The following is a 17,929-nucleotide window of genomic DNA, read 5'->3' as shown; positions in this document are numbered from 1 at the left end:
ATGAATTATGAGTTATGACTTTATGCATGCCTATCCGGAATTTTCATCTGAAGAAAATGACACGTGATATTATTGCTCCCTCTCTGTCTTCCACATGCCGTGAGAAGAATACTTTGCTGGTGTTGTCTCCCGAAATACGCCAGGAGACGTCTCTGTGTCTGATCCATCCTTGTAATCATCGTCTCACGCCCCTTATCCTCATTCCTCCCTCTTTCAATTTCATCCTTTCTGATTCTCTCTCTCTCTCTCTCTCTCTCTCTCTCTCTGTGTCTGTCTTCGCATTAATATGTGTATTGTCAGGATTTTGCCGTCTGGAGAAAATCAGAGATCTCGTAGTAGGGTCTAGGGTTCTGGCTATCCTTTGAGTCTTCTGAAGGAATTGCTGTGTTTCCAAGTGAAGTTTCGTTTTGGAGGAGTTTGAGAGGACGAGCATGGCGATCAACACCGCTAACTAACCAGGAATTAGGTCTGGTCTAGCGGAGCGTTGCTTGTGTTTTCGAATTTCAAATGCGTTGGCATTGGAGTTTCTTCCGCAATGCCACGACCACGAGTTCCCACGGAAACGAGTTCTGCATATCTAACGGCTCTTACCCAAGAAATTGAGAAAAAGCTCCAACGGGTGACTTTTTTACTCTACTTTTAATGATTTTAGTTATCTTCTTGGCTGTGTAGTTATTTAGTTTACACCAAAAGTAAGGAGGTAGCTGTGAACGGTTCTGCAATTAAAACTGTTAAAAAAAAGAAAAACCGTGATAGACTCTTAGGCTCTTAGCTATCTATATGTGCAACAATTGGATCGGTACAGTCTGTGTGTCTTTGTATTAATTTTGAATCCACCGAGCCAAATTTTCCACAATGGATTTAGACTGACTTTGCCCATTGAACCATTGTAGGCGTTAATCTATCGATCCCAGAGACTTAACTTGTTGCAAGAGCTGTTCGCCGATATCGCCTTAGAAGTGGATGGCCGTGCACGAGGTGAGCCCTTCATCTTGAATCTTTCTCGTGTGAATTCTGTCATGTCTGGTGGGTTGATGCCATTTCTTCAAATTTCACAATCCTCATTGGTCTAAATGCGTATGTGGTCTATGAGTTATGAAACGTTAAAATTTTGCATGGTCATAGGAGTTGTTCAGTCTTCAATTGTGGGGATTGGACGTGTTGTGAATGACTGCAAACTCAAATCGATAACTACCAAAGATAAGGCCTGAGATTTGCCAAATTTTGATAGTCCTTTTTTTTTGTGGGTTAGAAGCCAAATTCTCTGATTGGTAACTTATGAATCATGATATCCAGATGTTCAGTGATGAGTAGTTCTCTCTCTCTCTCTCTCTCTCTCTCTCTCCTCCCCCCCCCCCCCCCCCCCCCCTCTTTTGGCGGGGTTGTAGTGAGGGTGTTTGCCATGTCATAATAGGATCTTATACTTTATACCCTGCTATGATTTATGTCTATGTTTGATGCTGAGAAGGTGTGTCGTACGTACCCATTTCTTATTTGCTTTCTAATTCTTTTGCATTGCCTTTGAAACAGGCATCATTCTTCTGAGGGATGAAGATGAAGTTTCTCTCGAAGAGAGTGGAACCCAGAGTCGACTATGTTTTTATGATGTGCTTGCTGATTATTATGTTAGGGTTCCTGACTGTGGAAAACCCATCCTTGATTTAATGGTTCAACTCTGGAGCCAGTCTTTTGCATCTAATATTTTTGCACTCCTCTTCCACAAATGGGTATGTCTATTAGTTTTATGAACTTTTCCGTATATAGCTATTATACATTCATGGTTACTATATTTTGTTTTGATATTGGAGGCGAAAGCATGCATTCATGATAGTAATGATACCACCATAGTGTACTGTTGAATATGTATAGGATGGGGGGGGGGGGGGGGAGAGAAAAATGAAAACCCCATGCAAGTGATATCGTTGTGTGACTACTCTTTTGAAGGGTGGCATACAGAACTTAATGAGAGACTGAAAAGAGTGGAGGAAGAAAACCTGAGAAGAAACAGAGCTGTTAGGGGGCAGAGGAGAAATCTTATAAGAATAGAGAAAGAGACCGCTGGAAGAACCGCCGGGGGGGGGGGATGCAGTCACTCAGAGAGACACACATAAACTCAATTTTTTATTCTTGATCCCATGAAAATAAGCAATGATTGCGTGAGTGTTTACAGATGAATTAAGGGATTCCAATCCAATTAATCCATTACCTTAATTAAAACCCAAACTGGATCCTAGAGAAGAGGTTACAATTATAAACTTGATGAATAAACCTAAAATAAATATCATATTAAACGAAATTTTAATTGGACATGTTTCATCTCCATTTGGTAGCTTTGGGTCTATTCTAGTTTGTGCTGCATCAAACTTATGATAGCTATGCCTGTCTTGCATGTGTTTTTGTTCAGAAAAAGACGTACCCAGATCACAAGGCACCTGCTTCTGTGGGGTCTATGAAGCAGATCTGAAATGGCCTGCTATGGTAGGCTTTCACAGAAGGGGAATTAGAAGAATAGGAAGATTATAAGAAGAATTGGGTTTGGGAATAATTCAATTGACTATTGTTGAAGATATTCTTTAATGGTAAGGAAAGAGAAGAAATTGGGTTTGGGAATAATTCAATTTACTATTGTTGAAGATATTCTTTAACGGTAAGGAAAGAGAAGAAATTGGGTTTGGGAATAATTTAATTTACTATTGTTGAAGATATTCTTTAACGGTAAAGAAAGAGAAGAAATTGAAGAAAGGGATAACAACCCCGTATGCACTGCCAAAGATCAGCCAAACTCTTATAGAAAGTCATATTCATTAATCAAATCATCTATAAGATTGTGGGATGTATTACCTATATATAGACCTCCTAAGCTTCCTACTTTGACTCAAAAAGGACTCTTAATCACTCTAGAAGACTCAAAAAAAGATGAAGAAAATCAAAACAGAATTACACCTTAATGTCGATAGAATCCGCCGATAGACCAAATTTTTTTTTTGGGGTCAAGATAGACCAAATTCTAAGTATTTCATATTGCAATTGACCTTTTGGACATTCTTAAATGCATCAGTCTGGGTTGGGGCTATAATCGGTGAAGCCTTGAGCCAGCTTACTGTTATGTCGAGGTCTGCTTTCTGGTTTGCGTACATTTTAATCTTCCTAATTTGCATTCTGTCCTATTTGTGGGCTCTTCATGCTCATTACTGCTCCCCAACCTGAGCCTGATAAAGGAACATGGATGCAAGAGGTTTTTTCCGAACTTTGACATTCAATTTTTTTATCCAAAATCATCTATTCACCACTTTTGCTGGTTTTGTTCTTAAATAAGTTAATGCCCCTTGGTAACAGGTATCAGATACCTGACATGATTAAGTTCTCAAAGGCCGCCAACACATGCTTATTTTGGCCCTGTGAGCATTATGGAGAAGGCTGAAAATCTCCCATTTACTAACTAATAAGCAAAAGCCCCACGGTAGCAGCCTTGGCGGCCCAAAGTCAGCCCACGGCTGGTCAGGATTGGTCCCCTAGGGGTGAGCTGTATGAGCCGCCCCGTCTGGAGCCGGTCCCTGGGCCGCCAGGGGATTGCCCCTTTTCTTGTCACCAAATCCCCTACGTGCCTGCCCCACCCTCTCAAGTTTCCAACTCCTTGTCTGTGAAATAAACACCGTAAAGGAAAATTTTAAGGTTCAAGAGAATACTGTTGTACCCAACAAGACAAAAGAAGCAGAGGAGAAGATGACCTCACAACTGTTCATTCAATTCCAAAATAGTCAATTCAGAACTGCTGGTTTACATGCTGTTTAATGGAATCAAACAAAGAAGTCATAATCCTATCCTAAAACGGAAATCCAAAGTTAAACTCAAGTCTTGAGTAGTTTTGGAATAAGATTCTACAATTTAACTCCCACAACTAAATAAAAGGAATAAAATAATAGAAATTAAAACATACCCTTAAGTAATTGAATCGACATCAGATGATCTTGTGGGGCCTGCAGTCTTTTGGTTTGGATTTGAACTGTTATATGGTCAACTTGGCCCAAGTTCACCAAACCTTTGAACCCATAAATTGTGCTTCACAAATCCAAATTTAATGACTCAAAAGGCATCTAAAGATTGTTCCAAATATTTTTAGTATGAAATTTAGGGACGATTTTGATCAACAAAAATCATCTTAAAATGGACATCTTGATTGAAATGCAACCTTTTCCAAATTAGGATTAAACTGTCATTTCTAACCAAAGTATGAGGATGTTCTTGAAAAGCATTTTATTTGGATTTTAGGGGGATATAGATGCTATTTATTTATATTTTAACATAGCTAAATCTGGAAGGACATTTTGGTCATTTTTACAATGATGATCGCCAACATCTTCTGGACTATGGGGAAGCTATCAAGGCACAGAATAGTACCTCTTTATTGTCCTTAAATATTGGTTCATTGTTGTTGTGAGTGCCTACAGGGTATCAAAATGAGGTTATCTACTTCAGTCTTCATTTGGCTGGACCTGTAGGTATAAAATTAGATGCTTTCCACTCATTCAATGCAAATGAAAACGATCATTTGGCACGGAATTGGCTGACCAACTTATTCAGTATAGTTCAACGGAGAGTCACTCATGTCAATGTGCACTGGGCTTTGACTCTATCAGAAAGTATAGCTCTAGTAGCAGCACATGTGCTATAGGTTTCATGAGCTCATCTCAAACCAATAAATAATTACATAATAGATTTCTGCATCTAACACGGTTTTTCTGTTGTACTGAATTAATGTCTTTTATGTTATTTATGCAGTTATTTGAAGTTCAGCTTGAAAATTCTGAAGTCCTCCTCCGGTACTCGTCTGCCCTTGTCCATGGTGCTACAAATGTTTTCTGGTACGAATTAAGTTTAAATGGTCTATCATTGAGTGAGCTACTAAATTGTTAAAGTTCAAACCCTTTTAGGCTGAATAGAATGGTTGGTCTTTTTCGCTTGAACCGGATGGACTGTATGGGGGTGGGGGAGGTGTGCATGTGCTTAGCTTATAACTTCGCTCTCTTTCCATTTCTTACCAAGTTTGTGTTTGCAGGATTGACATTCAAACGAACTCAACACGTTTCTTCTCTTTGTTCCATGTAAGATTATTTGAAGTTCAGCTAAGGTTTTTCTCTCGATCCCTGCATGTTTATTGGCTAGTCTAAATGATCATGAAATTATATTTACTGCGACAGTATCTTCTGGAGGAAGTTGCCCTGGTGCCGATGCGCTTAAATAAGATTGCCCCTCAGGTAAAACTTTATCCCTTACAGTACTGGTATCTTGATGATTCCTTTTTTTCTTTTTCCCCTTCTTTTAGCCCCTGGACTAGTGGTATAAAACTCAAGATGTGGTTGTAATTAGCATTCTACTTTCAATTTCTTTTCAGGCACAAAGAGATCTGTATTTTTTACTCGCCAGATTCATATTCTTTTACAATTTAGGTGTGTATATATCAATTAACATCACTCTCAGTCCTGGAGTGGTTTGAACTTTTTTTAATATAAGAGCGTTCATGCAGTTGACAGGCTTGAAGTTTTCTTAAAGCAATTTCCTTCGTTTCCAAATGCTTTTTTGGTTGGTGGCCCAGCAGACATTTTCGTTATTGAGCTCACAGATCAGGTAGCTTCCTAAATATTTCTTGAGGTTTGCATTCTTGTTGATTTTAAAGGAATACTCATGTACATATATATGTGTTGTTGTAATACTTATAATCAGCTCCAGAAGTTGAAGGTAGAACCAGTGCTGCTACATTATCTTTCGCAGATGAGATGCCTGCAGGGTATTTATCCACTACTACATGTGTATATTGACATGTTTATTATCGTCAAACCTTTTCTGCACATTGGTTTTCCTGTTGCAATTAATTTGTTGACTGATTTATGTAGGCTTGGAGTTGAGGATGACCACAAGTACAAGGCTTAAAGCATGCCTGTATAGCTTTACCTCTCCTGGGGGTCCAATGTATCCAACAAGAGCTGTTCGTCATGCAGCCTGGGATGCATTAGATTACCTTTTTCCTGTGAGTTGGCATTAACTCTAATTTAGCTTTTTGCAAATTGTACGAGTTCTTATCAGGCTTTAACTTCATCTGCGTCTCCTAACAGCCTCGATGAAAATCAATCCACTTTGGCTTTCTTGTCAGTATTTGTTCATCTATCAACAAGATTAATATTCTACCCAAAAAAAAAAAGATTAATAGAGTGGAGTGCCTGAAATAACCATGGTTTTTGGACTTCCAGCTTTAGTTTGACCCAGTCAAAACTCTTTGCCATTCATTTTGCTTAATCAATGTTATAACGTTGACCATCATCACAGTAGTAATGGTTTGTTCAAAAATACAAGTTCTTCCTACTGAAAACAAGACCGGAAGATTATTAATCCTGCAATCATGGTCCTCAGCATTCCATACCAAGGAGGGGTCCACACCTTGATGAAATACAATAACCAAAAACATTGATTAGAAACAGAAATCCTAAAAAGTGGGTTTTCCAGGTTGATCACTCTTAGGTTATTATCCTTGCTCTGCAGGTTTCACTTTGCTATATGTTTTTGACATGCTGCTTTCCTTAAACCAATAGGACTGAATAATTGTTTACTTAGTTTTATAGGTATGTCCACCCGTAAAACCTTTGACGGGGCATATTAGCCTTCCACATTGCACAACTGATGCCAATACATGTAATTGTGCAGTACACTGTAGCGTAAAAATTTCCTGGTGTTATAATTCATTGAGCTGTCGCAATTCCGCCATAATTTTGCCCATAATCTGCAAACAATTCTCTGTATTGCACACCAATGTTCAGCTGAGATATGAATACTTGTACTGATTTTAGCTGCATTTGTTTCTTTTGGGAGTGGTTGCCCCACATATCCTGGCCCCAACCCCCGGGTGGAGGAGGGAGGTGGTTTAGGAGGGGAAATGAAGATTGTCTTGGTACAGGAAAAAGTAGTGATTTTGCGCTTACCTTTATGCTACTTGGAAGTTCTTCCCTTGTACTAATCTTCGTGAGACTTGCATTCTAATTGCACAGGTTGGAAGATATCCTCGCCACCTCATAAGTTTGTTCTTCCGTTTGTTATATCCTTGGTACTGGCCCTCCTCTTGTTGGAATTTTATAATTTCTTGCATCAAAGCCGTTCTATTCTCCATATTTAGGTTATTCTTCGCCTGGTATGAGAATCTGAGGAGACCCAAGGACCCTTAATCAGTTGGAGAAGGGTTTTCAGAGAACTCTGTAGATTTGTACTTGTGATTTTATTTATTTGATGATTTTTTCCCCTTGTGCCCGTTTAGCCCCCTGAGGCTGTAATCCTTTAAAGCAATTTAGTGTGGCAAGTGCGACGAAGTAGCACAGGCTTGTAAAGTGTGTATTTTCAGATCGATAGCAGCTCCAATTGTTTCTGAATATCTTCTTTTTAGCATTCCGCAGTTGGGTTTCTTCTTGTTTTGATTGTACATATTACCTCCTGATTGATGAGCACCTTGTGTTCTTTATTTTGGTCCTGTTCGTCCCCATTATATTTTTCCACCAGTAGCATGACAATTAACTAAGATTCTGACCGACTTAGGATTATGCACGCATACTCTGATGTCAATTAAAACACTGAAAAAGTCTTCCATCAAGGGAGAACAGCTCTACTGTCCCAGGTCGCGCTCGTGGTTTGCCAGTCCTGGAAAGCAGTTGTTGCTTTAATGGCAGCCGGTACAACGGGCTCTTTGTGGGGCAACAAGAACTTTAAATTTGGATCAACATGTTTCAGTCAGGAGAAAACCACCAATCATGTAATGCACCATTCCAGACCAAAGCTGAGTTTTATCTACTAACCCCGGGGGAAGACGGGGTAGCTCACTTGGTAGATGAGTTAGGATCCTCGACCGGAAAGATTTGTGTTCTCTACACATCGCCATCTCACATATAGGAAAAGCTGTTACTCGTTTTCGAGTCGTTTTATCAATTTTTGGCAGGCGGTAGTGAACCTCTTAAATGCGTGACGGAGGTTTAAGCAGATCTTTGTCGTATGGAGAATCTAGACTTGGAGCAAGTTTAACACCATTGACACGATGGAGATCGCACTTCTTGGAGGGTGTAGTTCATCAGGGTAGAAGAGCCAAACTGAGAAAATCTTTTGATTCCCACTTCGTTAACAGGCTCCTGTTAGACTGATCATGCTTGTGATCGTAGCCTAAATTCATATATCTAAGATGACTGACTATACCATACAATGAATTGCAACATATTCGAAAATCAATGCATTCCCGATACAAAATGTTTATGAACCGGAGAAATCATTTGACAGTTTCGTTTTTAATACATAATGTTTCAAAACTCAGAAAATAAAGTTTGAAGACGATTGTAGTTTGAGCATCGCCAAGAGTAGAAAATGAACTAGAAAACTAAATATATTTGTGTTAAAAGTGAAAATCTAAGCATCGTTTAATGGTTACAGGAAACGATGTGGGCAGCCTCCGTAAAAAAATGCAACACTAGCATCTTCAAATTAGTGATTCTACTTCGACACCTAAAAGAGAATAAGCAGCCTAACACAACAAACTTACTCCTTCCACTTTCGGTTATTCCAGTGCAGTCTCTTTTCACGGTGAGTCTCAAGGCATCCTTGGTAATTTCCCATCTAGTCTTCACATCATACTGCTCCAGCATTTAGAAACAAAAGCATAACCAAGAGAAGACTACACGATTTTACCTATCCAAACCTATCTACTACATTGACAAGATATAAATGTGTAGTGTAAAAGGCATAGAAGTTTTTGTTATCCAACAGACCTGATGTGCTTGTAGTTCTCTCCGTATGTAGTCAAGAGCCCAACTACTGAGAACAACTCAAATCTCTAGCCCCAGCTCCAGATGGAATTTCAACGACTGCCGAAGTCAGGCCCAAAATTAGGCCTCGTCCCTCAAAAATGCAGTGAATTTTGCACCGGTATCTGTTCATATAAATTAACCTGGGTCCATCCGAGCTGCCACAGCAGAGTCGCTAGTTTCAAAGTCCAGAACGAAAAATTAACATCTACACTCTGAAGGTATCCAGCGTCCAGCTTTTGACGCCAGCAATGTTAATATCCCACCATGATAAGTCTTGTCTAAGCAACAACATCCAAAAGCAGCTTCTGTTGACACTAAAAAGGTGTCACCTTCACCCCAGAATCAACTGCATTAAGTACCCTTATCCACCAAATATTAAATCACTCAACCATGCACTAATTTCTATAGACACAATGTGAGCATAGAGTGTTGAAAGCATAACCAAGAGTTCACGATTACCTATCCGAACCTATCTACTACTTCATTGACAAGATAGAAATGTGCTGTGTAAAAGGCATATAAGTGTTCGTTATCAAACAGACCTGATGTGCTTGTAGTTCTCTCCATATGTAGTTAAGTGCCCCCCCACATACTGGGGACATATCTCAAATCTAACCCCAGCTCCAGATGGGATTTCAACAATTGCTGAAGTCAGGCTCAAAGTTAGTCCTCCCTATCACTCAAAAATGCAGTGAAATTTGCTGACTATCTGTTCATATAATAAATTAACCAGGGTCCATCCGAGCTGCAGCAGCAGAGTCACTAATTTCAAAGTCCGCGACAAAAAATTAACATCTACACTCTGAAGGTATCAAGCGTCCAGCTTTTGACGCCAGCAAAATCTATATCCCACCACGGAAATCTTGTCTAAGCAACAGCCAAAAGCAACTTCTGTTCAAAGTAAAAAATTGTCGCCTTTCACCCCGGTATCAACTGCATGATAACCATTCTCGACCAAATATTAAATCACTCAATCATGTACTAATTTCTATAGCCACAAATGTGAGCATAGAGTGTAGAAAGTCTTAAGTCCACACAAGATGATGCTGATCTAGTTAGGAAAGCCACTAAACTCAAATCACATTAGGTAGCCCTCCTAGTATTAAATAAGAAAAACAGTTAGGAGGAAATATCCTACAACACTGTAAACCAAACACATCAATCATATGATTTTATCAAAAAAAAAGAGCAAAAACAAAACCGAGTTAAAATAACTAAATAAAGGTCTTAGATTAGAATGGGGAAGACAACTAACCTACCTTATATTGTTATATCAACTGGTCAGCTATGCAAAGAACACCTCCCAGTCTTTGAATTGATCAGTGGTGAAGCTGCAGTCATGGTACCTCCTTTGCTTGGATCCCTCAAGAGAATCTCAGTATCAAATCCACTCACCTCTCCCCCAACCCACTTCCTGGATGAGGTCAACAACTTAAGAAAATGATAACAAAGAAATACTACAGGAGTGCACAGCACAGTCAACAGCTGTCCATTAGCCCAGGTACTTTGTCAGATCAAACGGGCAGCAGAAAAATAAAAGCCCAATCTCCATAAACCACACTATTTAGCAGTTAGTTCCTTCTGTGTTTTTTCACTCCTCAGAGTAAGAGCATATTCCATAAAATACACAAACATACTTGGAGATAATGCATTATCGCTCCACCATGAAAATTTCATATTAAAAGACCTCCGAACTGAATGCTTGGTGGATCTCAGTTTATCTGCATCGATTCCGAGTGATACTTCTCCAAGTCAGCATCAAGATCATCTGCAGATACCTGTTCACGACTTCTTCCCCGTCCACGGCCCCTCCCAAATCCACGGCCGCCACCACGCAGCCGTCCCATTGCACCACCCCTTCCTTGCCCACTGAAGCAGATTCATGACCGCAAAAAATTGTCAGAACAATGAGTCCAATCACATAAAAATAATAGTTCAAGTGAACTTGAGATTTTCTACAAATAAAATTGCACCAACAACTACAATACTTTTTTTAGATTGAAAGCATTAAAATTCATATCAATGCAACTAGTCCTGAAATCAGCAAAATGTAACACACCTATTTTTTTTTAGGCAAAACTGAAGTCACCTATATGGACATGTCCTTTTTTTTAATGAAAAGAAAAAAGTACAAATCCGAATTACAAAGGGGTGAGACAGCCAGGATAAGTAACCTGTGGTTATGGTTTTCAACCTGTACTATATGGACCCATCATAAGACAGCCAAAACCGTTTTTCCCTCTGTCAGATGCATCCTCACCCCCAGTTCCGGATACCCCAAGAAAGATATTGGCGTTCTTACCTGGGGTCATGGCTCCTCTTTTTTGCCATCTAGCCAATCATACCCCCCCCCTCGCGCAGGGGTCTGGGCTACTTCCTGAGCCCTATTGCCTATCCCCTCCCCCTCTCTTTTGTACATTCTCTCTCCCCCTCAGGGATTCTTTGGTAATGAATTCTTCATTCATCCCCAACAAAAAAATGAAATAATTCAACGAAATACTTTAAGGAAAAGGAGGAAAAATCACCACCCCCATCCACCAAGAATTTTTACAGATTGAAGAATTTCAACATGTAGATTCACCATGGGGCATTGGATTATCAAAATAACATACCTCCTTTGCACATTGCTAGGATTCCCAAAGACACCAATGGGAACTGGAGGCACAGCAGCAGGAGTGACAACATTTGTTCCCACGATCTCTATCTTCATTGGCTTGCCATCAAGCTGAACGTTATTGTATCTCTTCACAGCAGCTAAAGCATCCCCCCGCCGTGAGAAAACAACTTCAGCCGTTCCCTAAGAGAGAATCTTTCTTCAATATTGCAAAATTTAAGGAGTTCCCAGAACCATATGTTACAAGACTTTATAATATACCTTTGATCTCCCGCTTCTGTCATAATGGACTGAATATCGTTTCAGGTCACCAACCTCTGAAAAGAGTTCCTGCACAAAGCAACTTATATTTTAAACACTAATCACCAGAATATGGATTATAACACATTCGAAAAAATCATGATATTCATCAGCATAACAATAACCAACAAGAAGCACTGATTATACTGCATTTAACAGAGAACCAATTTCATAGATAATCAAGCAAGAAGACATTTACAAACCAGAGAGCTAGGAGCTTCACATCCCAGAACAAAATTGATACCACATAACAAGCTACTACATTTCGAAGTTATATGGTCAAAGTGCAGAAGTGAACTCACTAAGCATTGCCATAAACACCTTGGCAACATGAATTATGCTCCGAACTTCCACACTTTGACCACATAACAATAACGCTCCGAACTACTGCACTTTGCCCAGTTCAGTTTTGCCCTACCGTTCTAGTTATATCCAAATTCACAATTGATTTTGTCTATTTTTATTTCAAGCTTGCCTAAACCAAAGCCCATCTGCCCACCTATTTGTATAGATTGAACTCTTAGCTACTTTTGTAGCCTATCACGTTTCATATTTTTTATATATCTCCTTATTCCTGGTTGAACCACGATACTAAAAGTGATTTTTATTTGCCAAAGATCTTGACTACTGCACAATTCAATTCTAATTTTGCCTACCAAAGATTTAAAGCCCATTGTAAGCTAGATGTCCTAAAACATTTTGTAGTTCTTATTTTGGATGGACCCCCACTACAAGCTCACAAATCCAAAGTGAAAACGTAAAATCTATCATGGTCCTTCATCTTGAAGAATTCCAGTTGATACCCACTGATATAAATGGCAAAACCTAATGTCTAAACACCCATACAAATCCGCAAAAACATAACTCCAAAAAATTGAAACTATTCTCTTCTCCAAGCCTCCAGAAGATTAACTTAACTCATTACATAACTCAGTATAAAATTAATCCAAGTTAATCCAAGAAAAATAAAGAATAGGGGAGAATCATTCTCTCAAATGATACACTAACTCAATTATTAGTTTCTTAAACATAATAACCACGTCGGTTCTCCTGTCAATCAGAGGCTACACAAGAACTGCAGCAAAGAAGAAAAGAATACCAAAGAATATTTGAAAATATAGTAAAATTAATAAATTACTCTATGTCACATCTCACAATATCTTAAGCTGAAGTTATGACTAGTTTAATAACATAAAACCAAGCATCCCAAATTGTTGCAGTTCCTACATGGCATCCATTCCGGAATTACAATTTTTTCTTCCCAATGAGAGACCAATTCCACTACTCATTCCTTCCCAGCAACCATCTTTCCTATCAGTATCACATTAACCATCAATTTCAATTGTCATTTTCCAGCTTTCCATTCTCATCTGTTTTATCAGATCTCTATTTCCCACTTTTAGCATAGTCCTCAATATTCACTACCTTGCTTTGTTGGATCCATGTGATCAATTAAATTGGGATTAGGTTGACTTTACTTTCGTCTCAGTATCACACCAACTTTCTCGGTGGTTAATGGCATAGTTGGCAAAGCGGTTTTTAAGCCGCTTAATTGACAAGCTTTTTTTTTCCCCACTTTGCCGCCTTGTGCACCTTATTGCCACCTAGACGCTAAAGCAACCGCTTTTTTTACATTTTGTGATTTGTGCATATTATTTTTTCTTACTTTTCTTTTAATCATAATTTATTCTACAAAGCCGTATATAAATTTAAATAGGTGAGTCATTTCAGAATCAAGGCCCAATTTGCAAATGAATTCCGAGGCCCAAGTGCCTGTCGGCAACAGAATGTGAAGCATGAGCCATACTCAACATCAATAATCAATGAATCATTAAATAAACAATGACTTGGAAATCAGAATAATGAGATCTATTAATTTATCATGTTGGCACTGTTTGGTAAAAAAAAAGGAAAAAATGGATACATCAATTCTAATTCCAATTCAAATATTATTCATGTAAATTTAAGAAAAAAGACATGTTAAAAATAATTTCACTAAACTATAAATGAATAATATTGCTACTTATTTTGGATTTGCGAGTGATTAAATGATGGATTGTTCGGAATAATAAAAAATGTAATCCATTAATTTATTGCAGCAAACAAAAGTAATTGTGATTCTTGATTTTTTTTTATTTTAATTGTGTGATTATTGAATGTTTGTTTAGCTTATTATAAAAAGTATTTGTATTAAAAAATAGTTTAAAAGTAGTTGTATTAAAAATTTTGACCAAACCGCTTTGGTTGCTTTATTGCCGCTTAGGGGCCGACGGAGCCCCAATCGCTTTGCCAGCTATGGGTAATGGAATGCCAAGATGCCAATATGACAAGCACCAGATGAAGTCAAAATGACAATCCAACTACTTGTCCAAGGCACCTCTTTTTTTGCTCAGGATGTTTCACCCTTTAATTTCTCCAAAAACTAAGTCCAAATAATAATGGACAAAAACGGCAGAATCAAACATCAACACACAATGAGTAAGCACTATCAAGTGGAATTACAGTCCAAATGATACCCTACTGATGATGAAATTCAGATTACCGAACTACTCAATTAACCGAAATTTCTTAATTCTTTGTGTATTGAACAGATATTATAAGGCTGATTAATGGTAACCAAGAAAACGACATTGGATTCTTGGACCACATACTTCTGAACAAAAACCACATGAAAATCAATCTTCGCCTTGTCCAGTTTTTACTGCAAATCATAACTTTCCATCAGTCTAATGTTCAGAGTTCACCAAGAATCTGTGACCTATAGGAGGACAACAGCTAATATGTTAACTACCTCCATTCTGTGACATTCCAGATTGTTTTGTCACCATAACTTGAACTCTCAATCTTTTAGATTGGATACACAACAATAATCCAATGATTTGGCAAAAATAACCTCAACAAAAAAGGGAATTATTGCCCCGGGCAACCACTCATAGCACAAAATCACTGACCAGATGAAATCAAAAGCAACTAATATTACTCTGTACTAACTACCAAATAAACAACTTCCAAAACTACATACCCAAAAATCTTATTTGTACCATGAATTCCTGAGTTGCCATCTTAAATGCCAGAGGTAACGAGGCCATTTATGTAAACATATGAAGAGAAACTTCACACCAGTAGAGACTGACATTTCCCACTGATTGATTGTATAACCTTCACGACTTAAAATAGTTCTAGTCAATTGAGTGGAACAGCAAAACAAACATTATCCTGATCAAAGCAAGGCCTAATTCATTCCTCTGAAGATCTTTGCAGTGACAATTAACAAGCACATGAGACCACAAGGGGAGGGAATGCTGCTGAAACAGGCATATGGGGCATCTATGCGGCATACTCGAATTCAACTGGCTCGTTTCACCACATATAATCATAGAAAGCCACAGTCATCATTATCACAGTTTCAGAGCCCCAAATTCCCCAGCGTGAGTGCTGTAAGTAACTAAGAATAACAGATTTCTTTCACCCTGAAGCCACCTCATCCCACAGTTAAACCCTAAAATGAACGACTATAAACTTCTGACCTACAATCGAAAACCTCCGGTTTTTTCGCCCGCAAATTTCATAGGATCTACGAAAAGGTTTATCTTTTTCTCTCCCCCCAACAAAAAGGAAAAGAAACACACAAGTATCAGGACGAATGAGTAAGTAAGAACATCTTACTTTGATATCCTCGTTCGAGACGCCATAATCTAAGTTCGAAATATAGAGCTTGGTCCCAGTCTCAATTGCAGAAGCTCGACCAGCCTGTGCCGGGTATGCTGCCATCGGATCAGCAAACATATCGTGCTGCCAAGAGGAATCTGGCGCTTGAGCCGGCTGCGCATAACAACCAAAGAAATCATTTAGAAAACGAAACCCCAAAAGAAAACCTACATCACCCAAAGAAATACGAAAAAGATATCAAAACTACAGATCGAAGTAATAAACCCTAATTCACCTTTCCCATCGAATAGGGAGCCGCTCGATTCGAGCCACGATTTGAAACACGTCGAGCAGGGCCAGGGCCTGAACCTCTACCTCTGCCTCTTCCCCCTCCTGATTTTTTGTTGTTTTTTATCAGATCATCGAGAGACATGTCCAATGCACTGGACATTTTCGATAATTACAGATTACAAAGCTATAGATCTAACTATATGATAAAATCAGAGGAGCGTACAAACAATAAAGATGTTGAGAAAGGGCTTTCGACAAGGTTAGGGTTTTGCAGATCCAAGTATACGATAAAAATCGGATGAGCGTACAAACAATAAGGAGATCGCGGACCTTCAGCAAGGAAGGTGTTGTTAGGGTTTCGCAGAAGGAGCCAAGAAAGAAAACACTAACCGGAGAAATAATCAAAAGGTGACATCGCCTGCTCGGAAAATTTAATATTTTAATACGGTAAAAATATAAATATTTTAATATTTATCATTGAGGTGTCGTGGTGTAGTTGGTTATCACGTCAGTCTAACACACTGAAGGTCTCCGGTTCAAGTCCGGGCGACGCCAAATCAAAGATGATTGAGTGTGCATTTTTATTCTTTTCTTTTTTTTCTGATTCCTCATATTAAAATATCTGATTTGGGGCATTAAGGATTGTTTGGCGACTTCTCTCCATGATTCCAACTAATAAGCTCTTACTTTATTTTTTTTACTATTGTGCAGATAATAGACAAGGTCATCCAAACAAAAGGATGAGTCAAGCCCAATAGACCCTTAGAATTAGTGTTATAATAATCATAGCAACAATTAAGCACACATATCCTCCATTACCAACGCCTAAGAGGCGAAGACACGCCACAAATGCAGAGATAGACACACCGTAAGGATAAAGAAAAAAACACGCCGCAAGGGCAAAGACTCAATTATCACGGTAGTGACACTAGTATTGCAAAGAAGGTTGTCACTATGGTAGATCCGAAAGAGAATGAGTTCATTCAAGGCAAACGGGGTTAGATCTCAGTTTCGAACTGTCATGCATCGCTGCCACAGACATAAATACGAGCAATAGTAGGAGACAACCAGCAAAGCTCGTTGCAGTAGATATTCTAGATTCAAGAGGCACTTCTAGATTTGGCATAAAAATTCCAAATATGTGGGATGCACCAAAGCTCACATCAACCCCCTTTTTTTTTGTTTTAAAACCCCAAAAAAAAAAAAGACAAAAACAAAGAGAGTGAAATGGAGATACAAGAAAGAGAGAGACAAGGATGGAGAAATTGAAAATAACAAAGAAGAGAAAGACATAGAGAGGGAAACAAGCGAGAGGGGCAATGAGAGAGATGGAAAGGATGCAGGGGAGAATAGAGCGAAGTATAGAAAGAAACAAGGAGAAGACAGGAGAGAAGAAAAAGAACAATAAAGAGAGAAAGAGATAGGATACAGGAGAGATGAAGGAGATTGAGAAAAAGGAGAAAGCCGGAGAGAAGAGGAGATGAAGAAGAAGCAGAGGTGCCCTTAGGATTTGTCAAGGAAAAGACATAAAAAGGGGAGAGTGAGAAGCTATTACCTACTTAAGTTGGAAGGAGGTGTTCTCTTGCTAATTGATTTGTGACACTTTTTGAACTATCTTACTACTTTTTCTTTTTATTTTGATAATAAAGAGAAAAGTATATTACTCAATAGTGCATAACATCAATGCTTATGCCTTTTGTAAATGCAGTAATGGAAGCTTCTATGGGACTATTAATGCAACTACTTGCAGCATTCAGTGCTAGAGAATTAAAGTAATGTAAGAGTGTTCTATCTTAATACTTATAATCAATTTTGTCACCAGTTTCCTTTTCAATGCATTTGAAAATTCTACATTAACATAAGAGTTTCTTATCCTTCTTGATATGAAATTTACATTTCATGTGTATTATTGGAAGGTAAGTTTCACTATTACTTTTATTTGTAAAACTTATTTTCATGTAGGTTTTCCCCTCATCTTGGTTTTTTTTTAATATTTTATTTCATTGCTCAATTATGACATAATCAATGCCACCCGTTGTCACTTGGCATTTTACAAGATTATGAGGGTTCTCCATCTATTTTTGACAAGATTCTAAAGTCGATATTCAAAAGCATACTACGAAAAAGAACCTAAATATGTTTCACATATAAAAATGTACAAGAACTATTTGTTTAGTGGTGTAACCATAGCTCTAGCAGAGGAAATGAAAACACACGCAGTGACATTAATATGGATGCAATTTTTTTA

At 38.4% G+C, this 17,929-nt stretch overlaps 2 protein-coding genes and 1 non-coding gene across 4 annotated transcripts; 2 read left to right on the top strand and 1 right to left on the bottom strand.

Annotated features, from left to right (window-relative positions):
- The first annotated feature begins 86 nt into the window (after positions 1-86).
- Positions 87-7,450, top strand: LOC149027200 (K-stimulated pyrophosphate-energized sodium pump protein). 2 transcript variants are annotated; one of them, XM_089160301.1, is made up of 12 exons: positions 123-171; positions 301-619; positions 894-978; positions 1,531-1,727; positions 4,780-4,862; positions 5,057-5,102; positions 5,199-5,255; positions 5,393-5,447; positions 5,525-5,625; positions 5,722-5,785; positions 5,892-6,025; positions 7,038-7,450. In XM_089160301.1, exons 2-12 carry the CDS (start codon positions 536-538, stop codon positions 7,209-7,211), a joined length of 1,080 nt encoding a protein of 359 aa, XP_089016427.1. In that variant the 5' UTR covers positions 123-171; positions 301-535; the 3' UTR covers positions 7,212-7,450. The 2 variants fall into 2 exon arrangements, with proteins under 2 accessions (XP_089016426.1, XP_089016427.1); XM_089160300.1 differs by having other exon boundaries at positions 87-619.
- Positions 7,451-10,271: 2,821 nt separating this feature from the next.
- Positions 10,272-16,074, bottom strand: LOC149027199 (RNA-binding (RRM/RBD/RNP motifs) family protein). Its single transcript, XM_089160298.1, has 5 exons — positions 15,686-16,074; positions 15,409-15,564; positions 11,704-11,772; positions 11,441-11,625; positions 10,272-10,697 (listed from the first exon to the last, which is right to left on the bottom strand). The coding sequence occupies exons 1-5, from the start codon at positions 15,839-15,841 to the stop codon at positions 10,541-10,543; spliced, it is 723 nt and encodes a 240-aa protein (XP_089016424.1). The 5' UTR covers positions 15,842-16,074; the 3' UTR covers positions 10,272-10,540.
- An 88-nt stretch (positions 16,075-16,162) lies between these two features.
- Positions 16,163-16,236, top strand: TRNAV-AAC (transfer RNA valine (anticodon AAC)). Its single transcript has one exon. It is a non-coding gene; the product is annotated as a tRNA-Val (tRNA).
- The last annotated feature ends 1,693 nt before the right edge of the window (positions 16,237-17,929 follow it).

The sequence above is a fragment of the Hakea prostrata genome, chromosome 1 (assembly GCF_041222555.1).
Source record: "Hakea prostrata isolate BN-2017 chromosome 1, UWA_Hpros_2, whole genome shotgun sequence".
In the NCBI taxonomy this organism is placed as follows: domain Eukaryota; kingdom Viridiplantae; phylum Streptophyta; class Magnoliopsida; order Proteales; family Proteaceae; genus Hakea; species Hakea prostrata.
The sequence above is the reverse complement of the archived record's forward strand: the minus strand, read 5'-3'. Positions and strand labels throughout refer to the sequence as shown.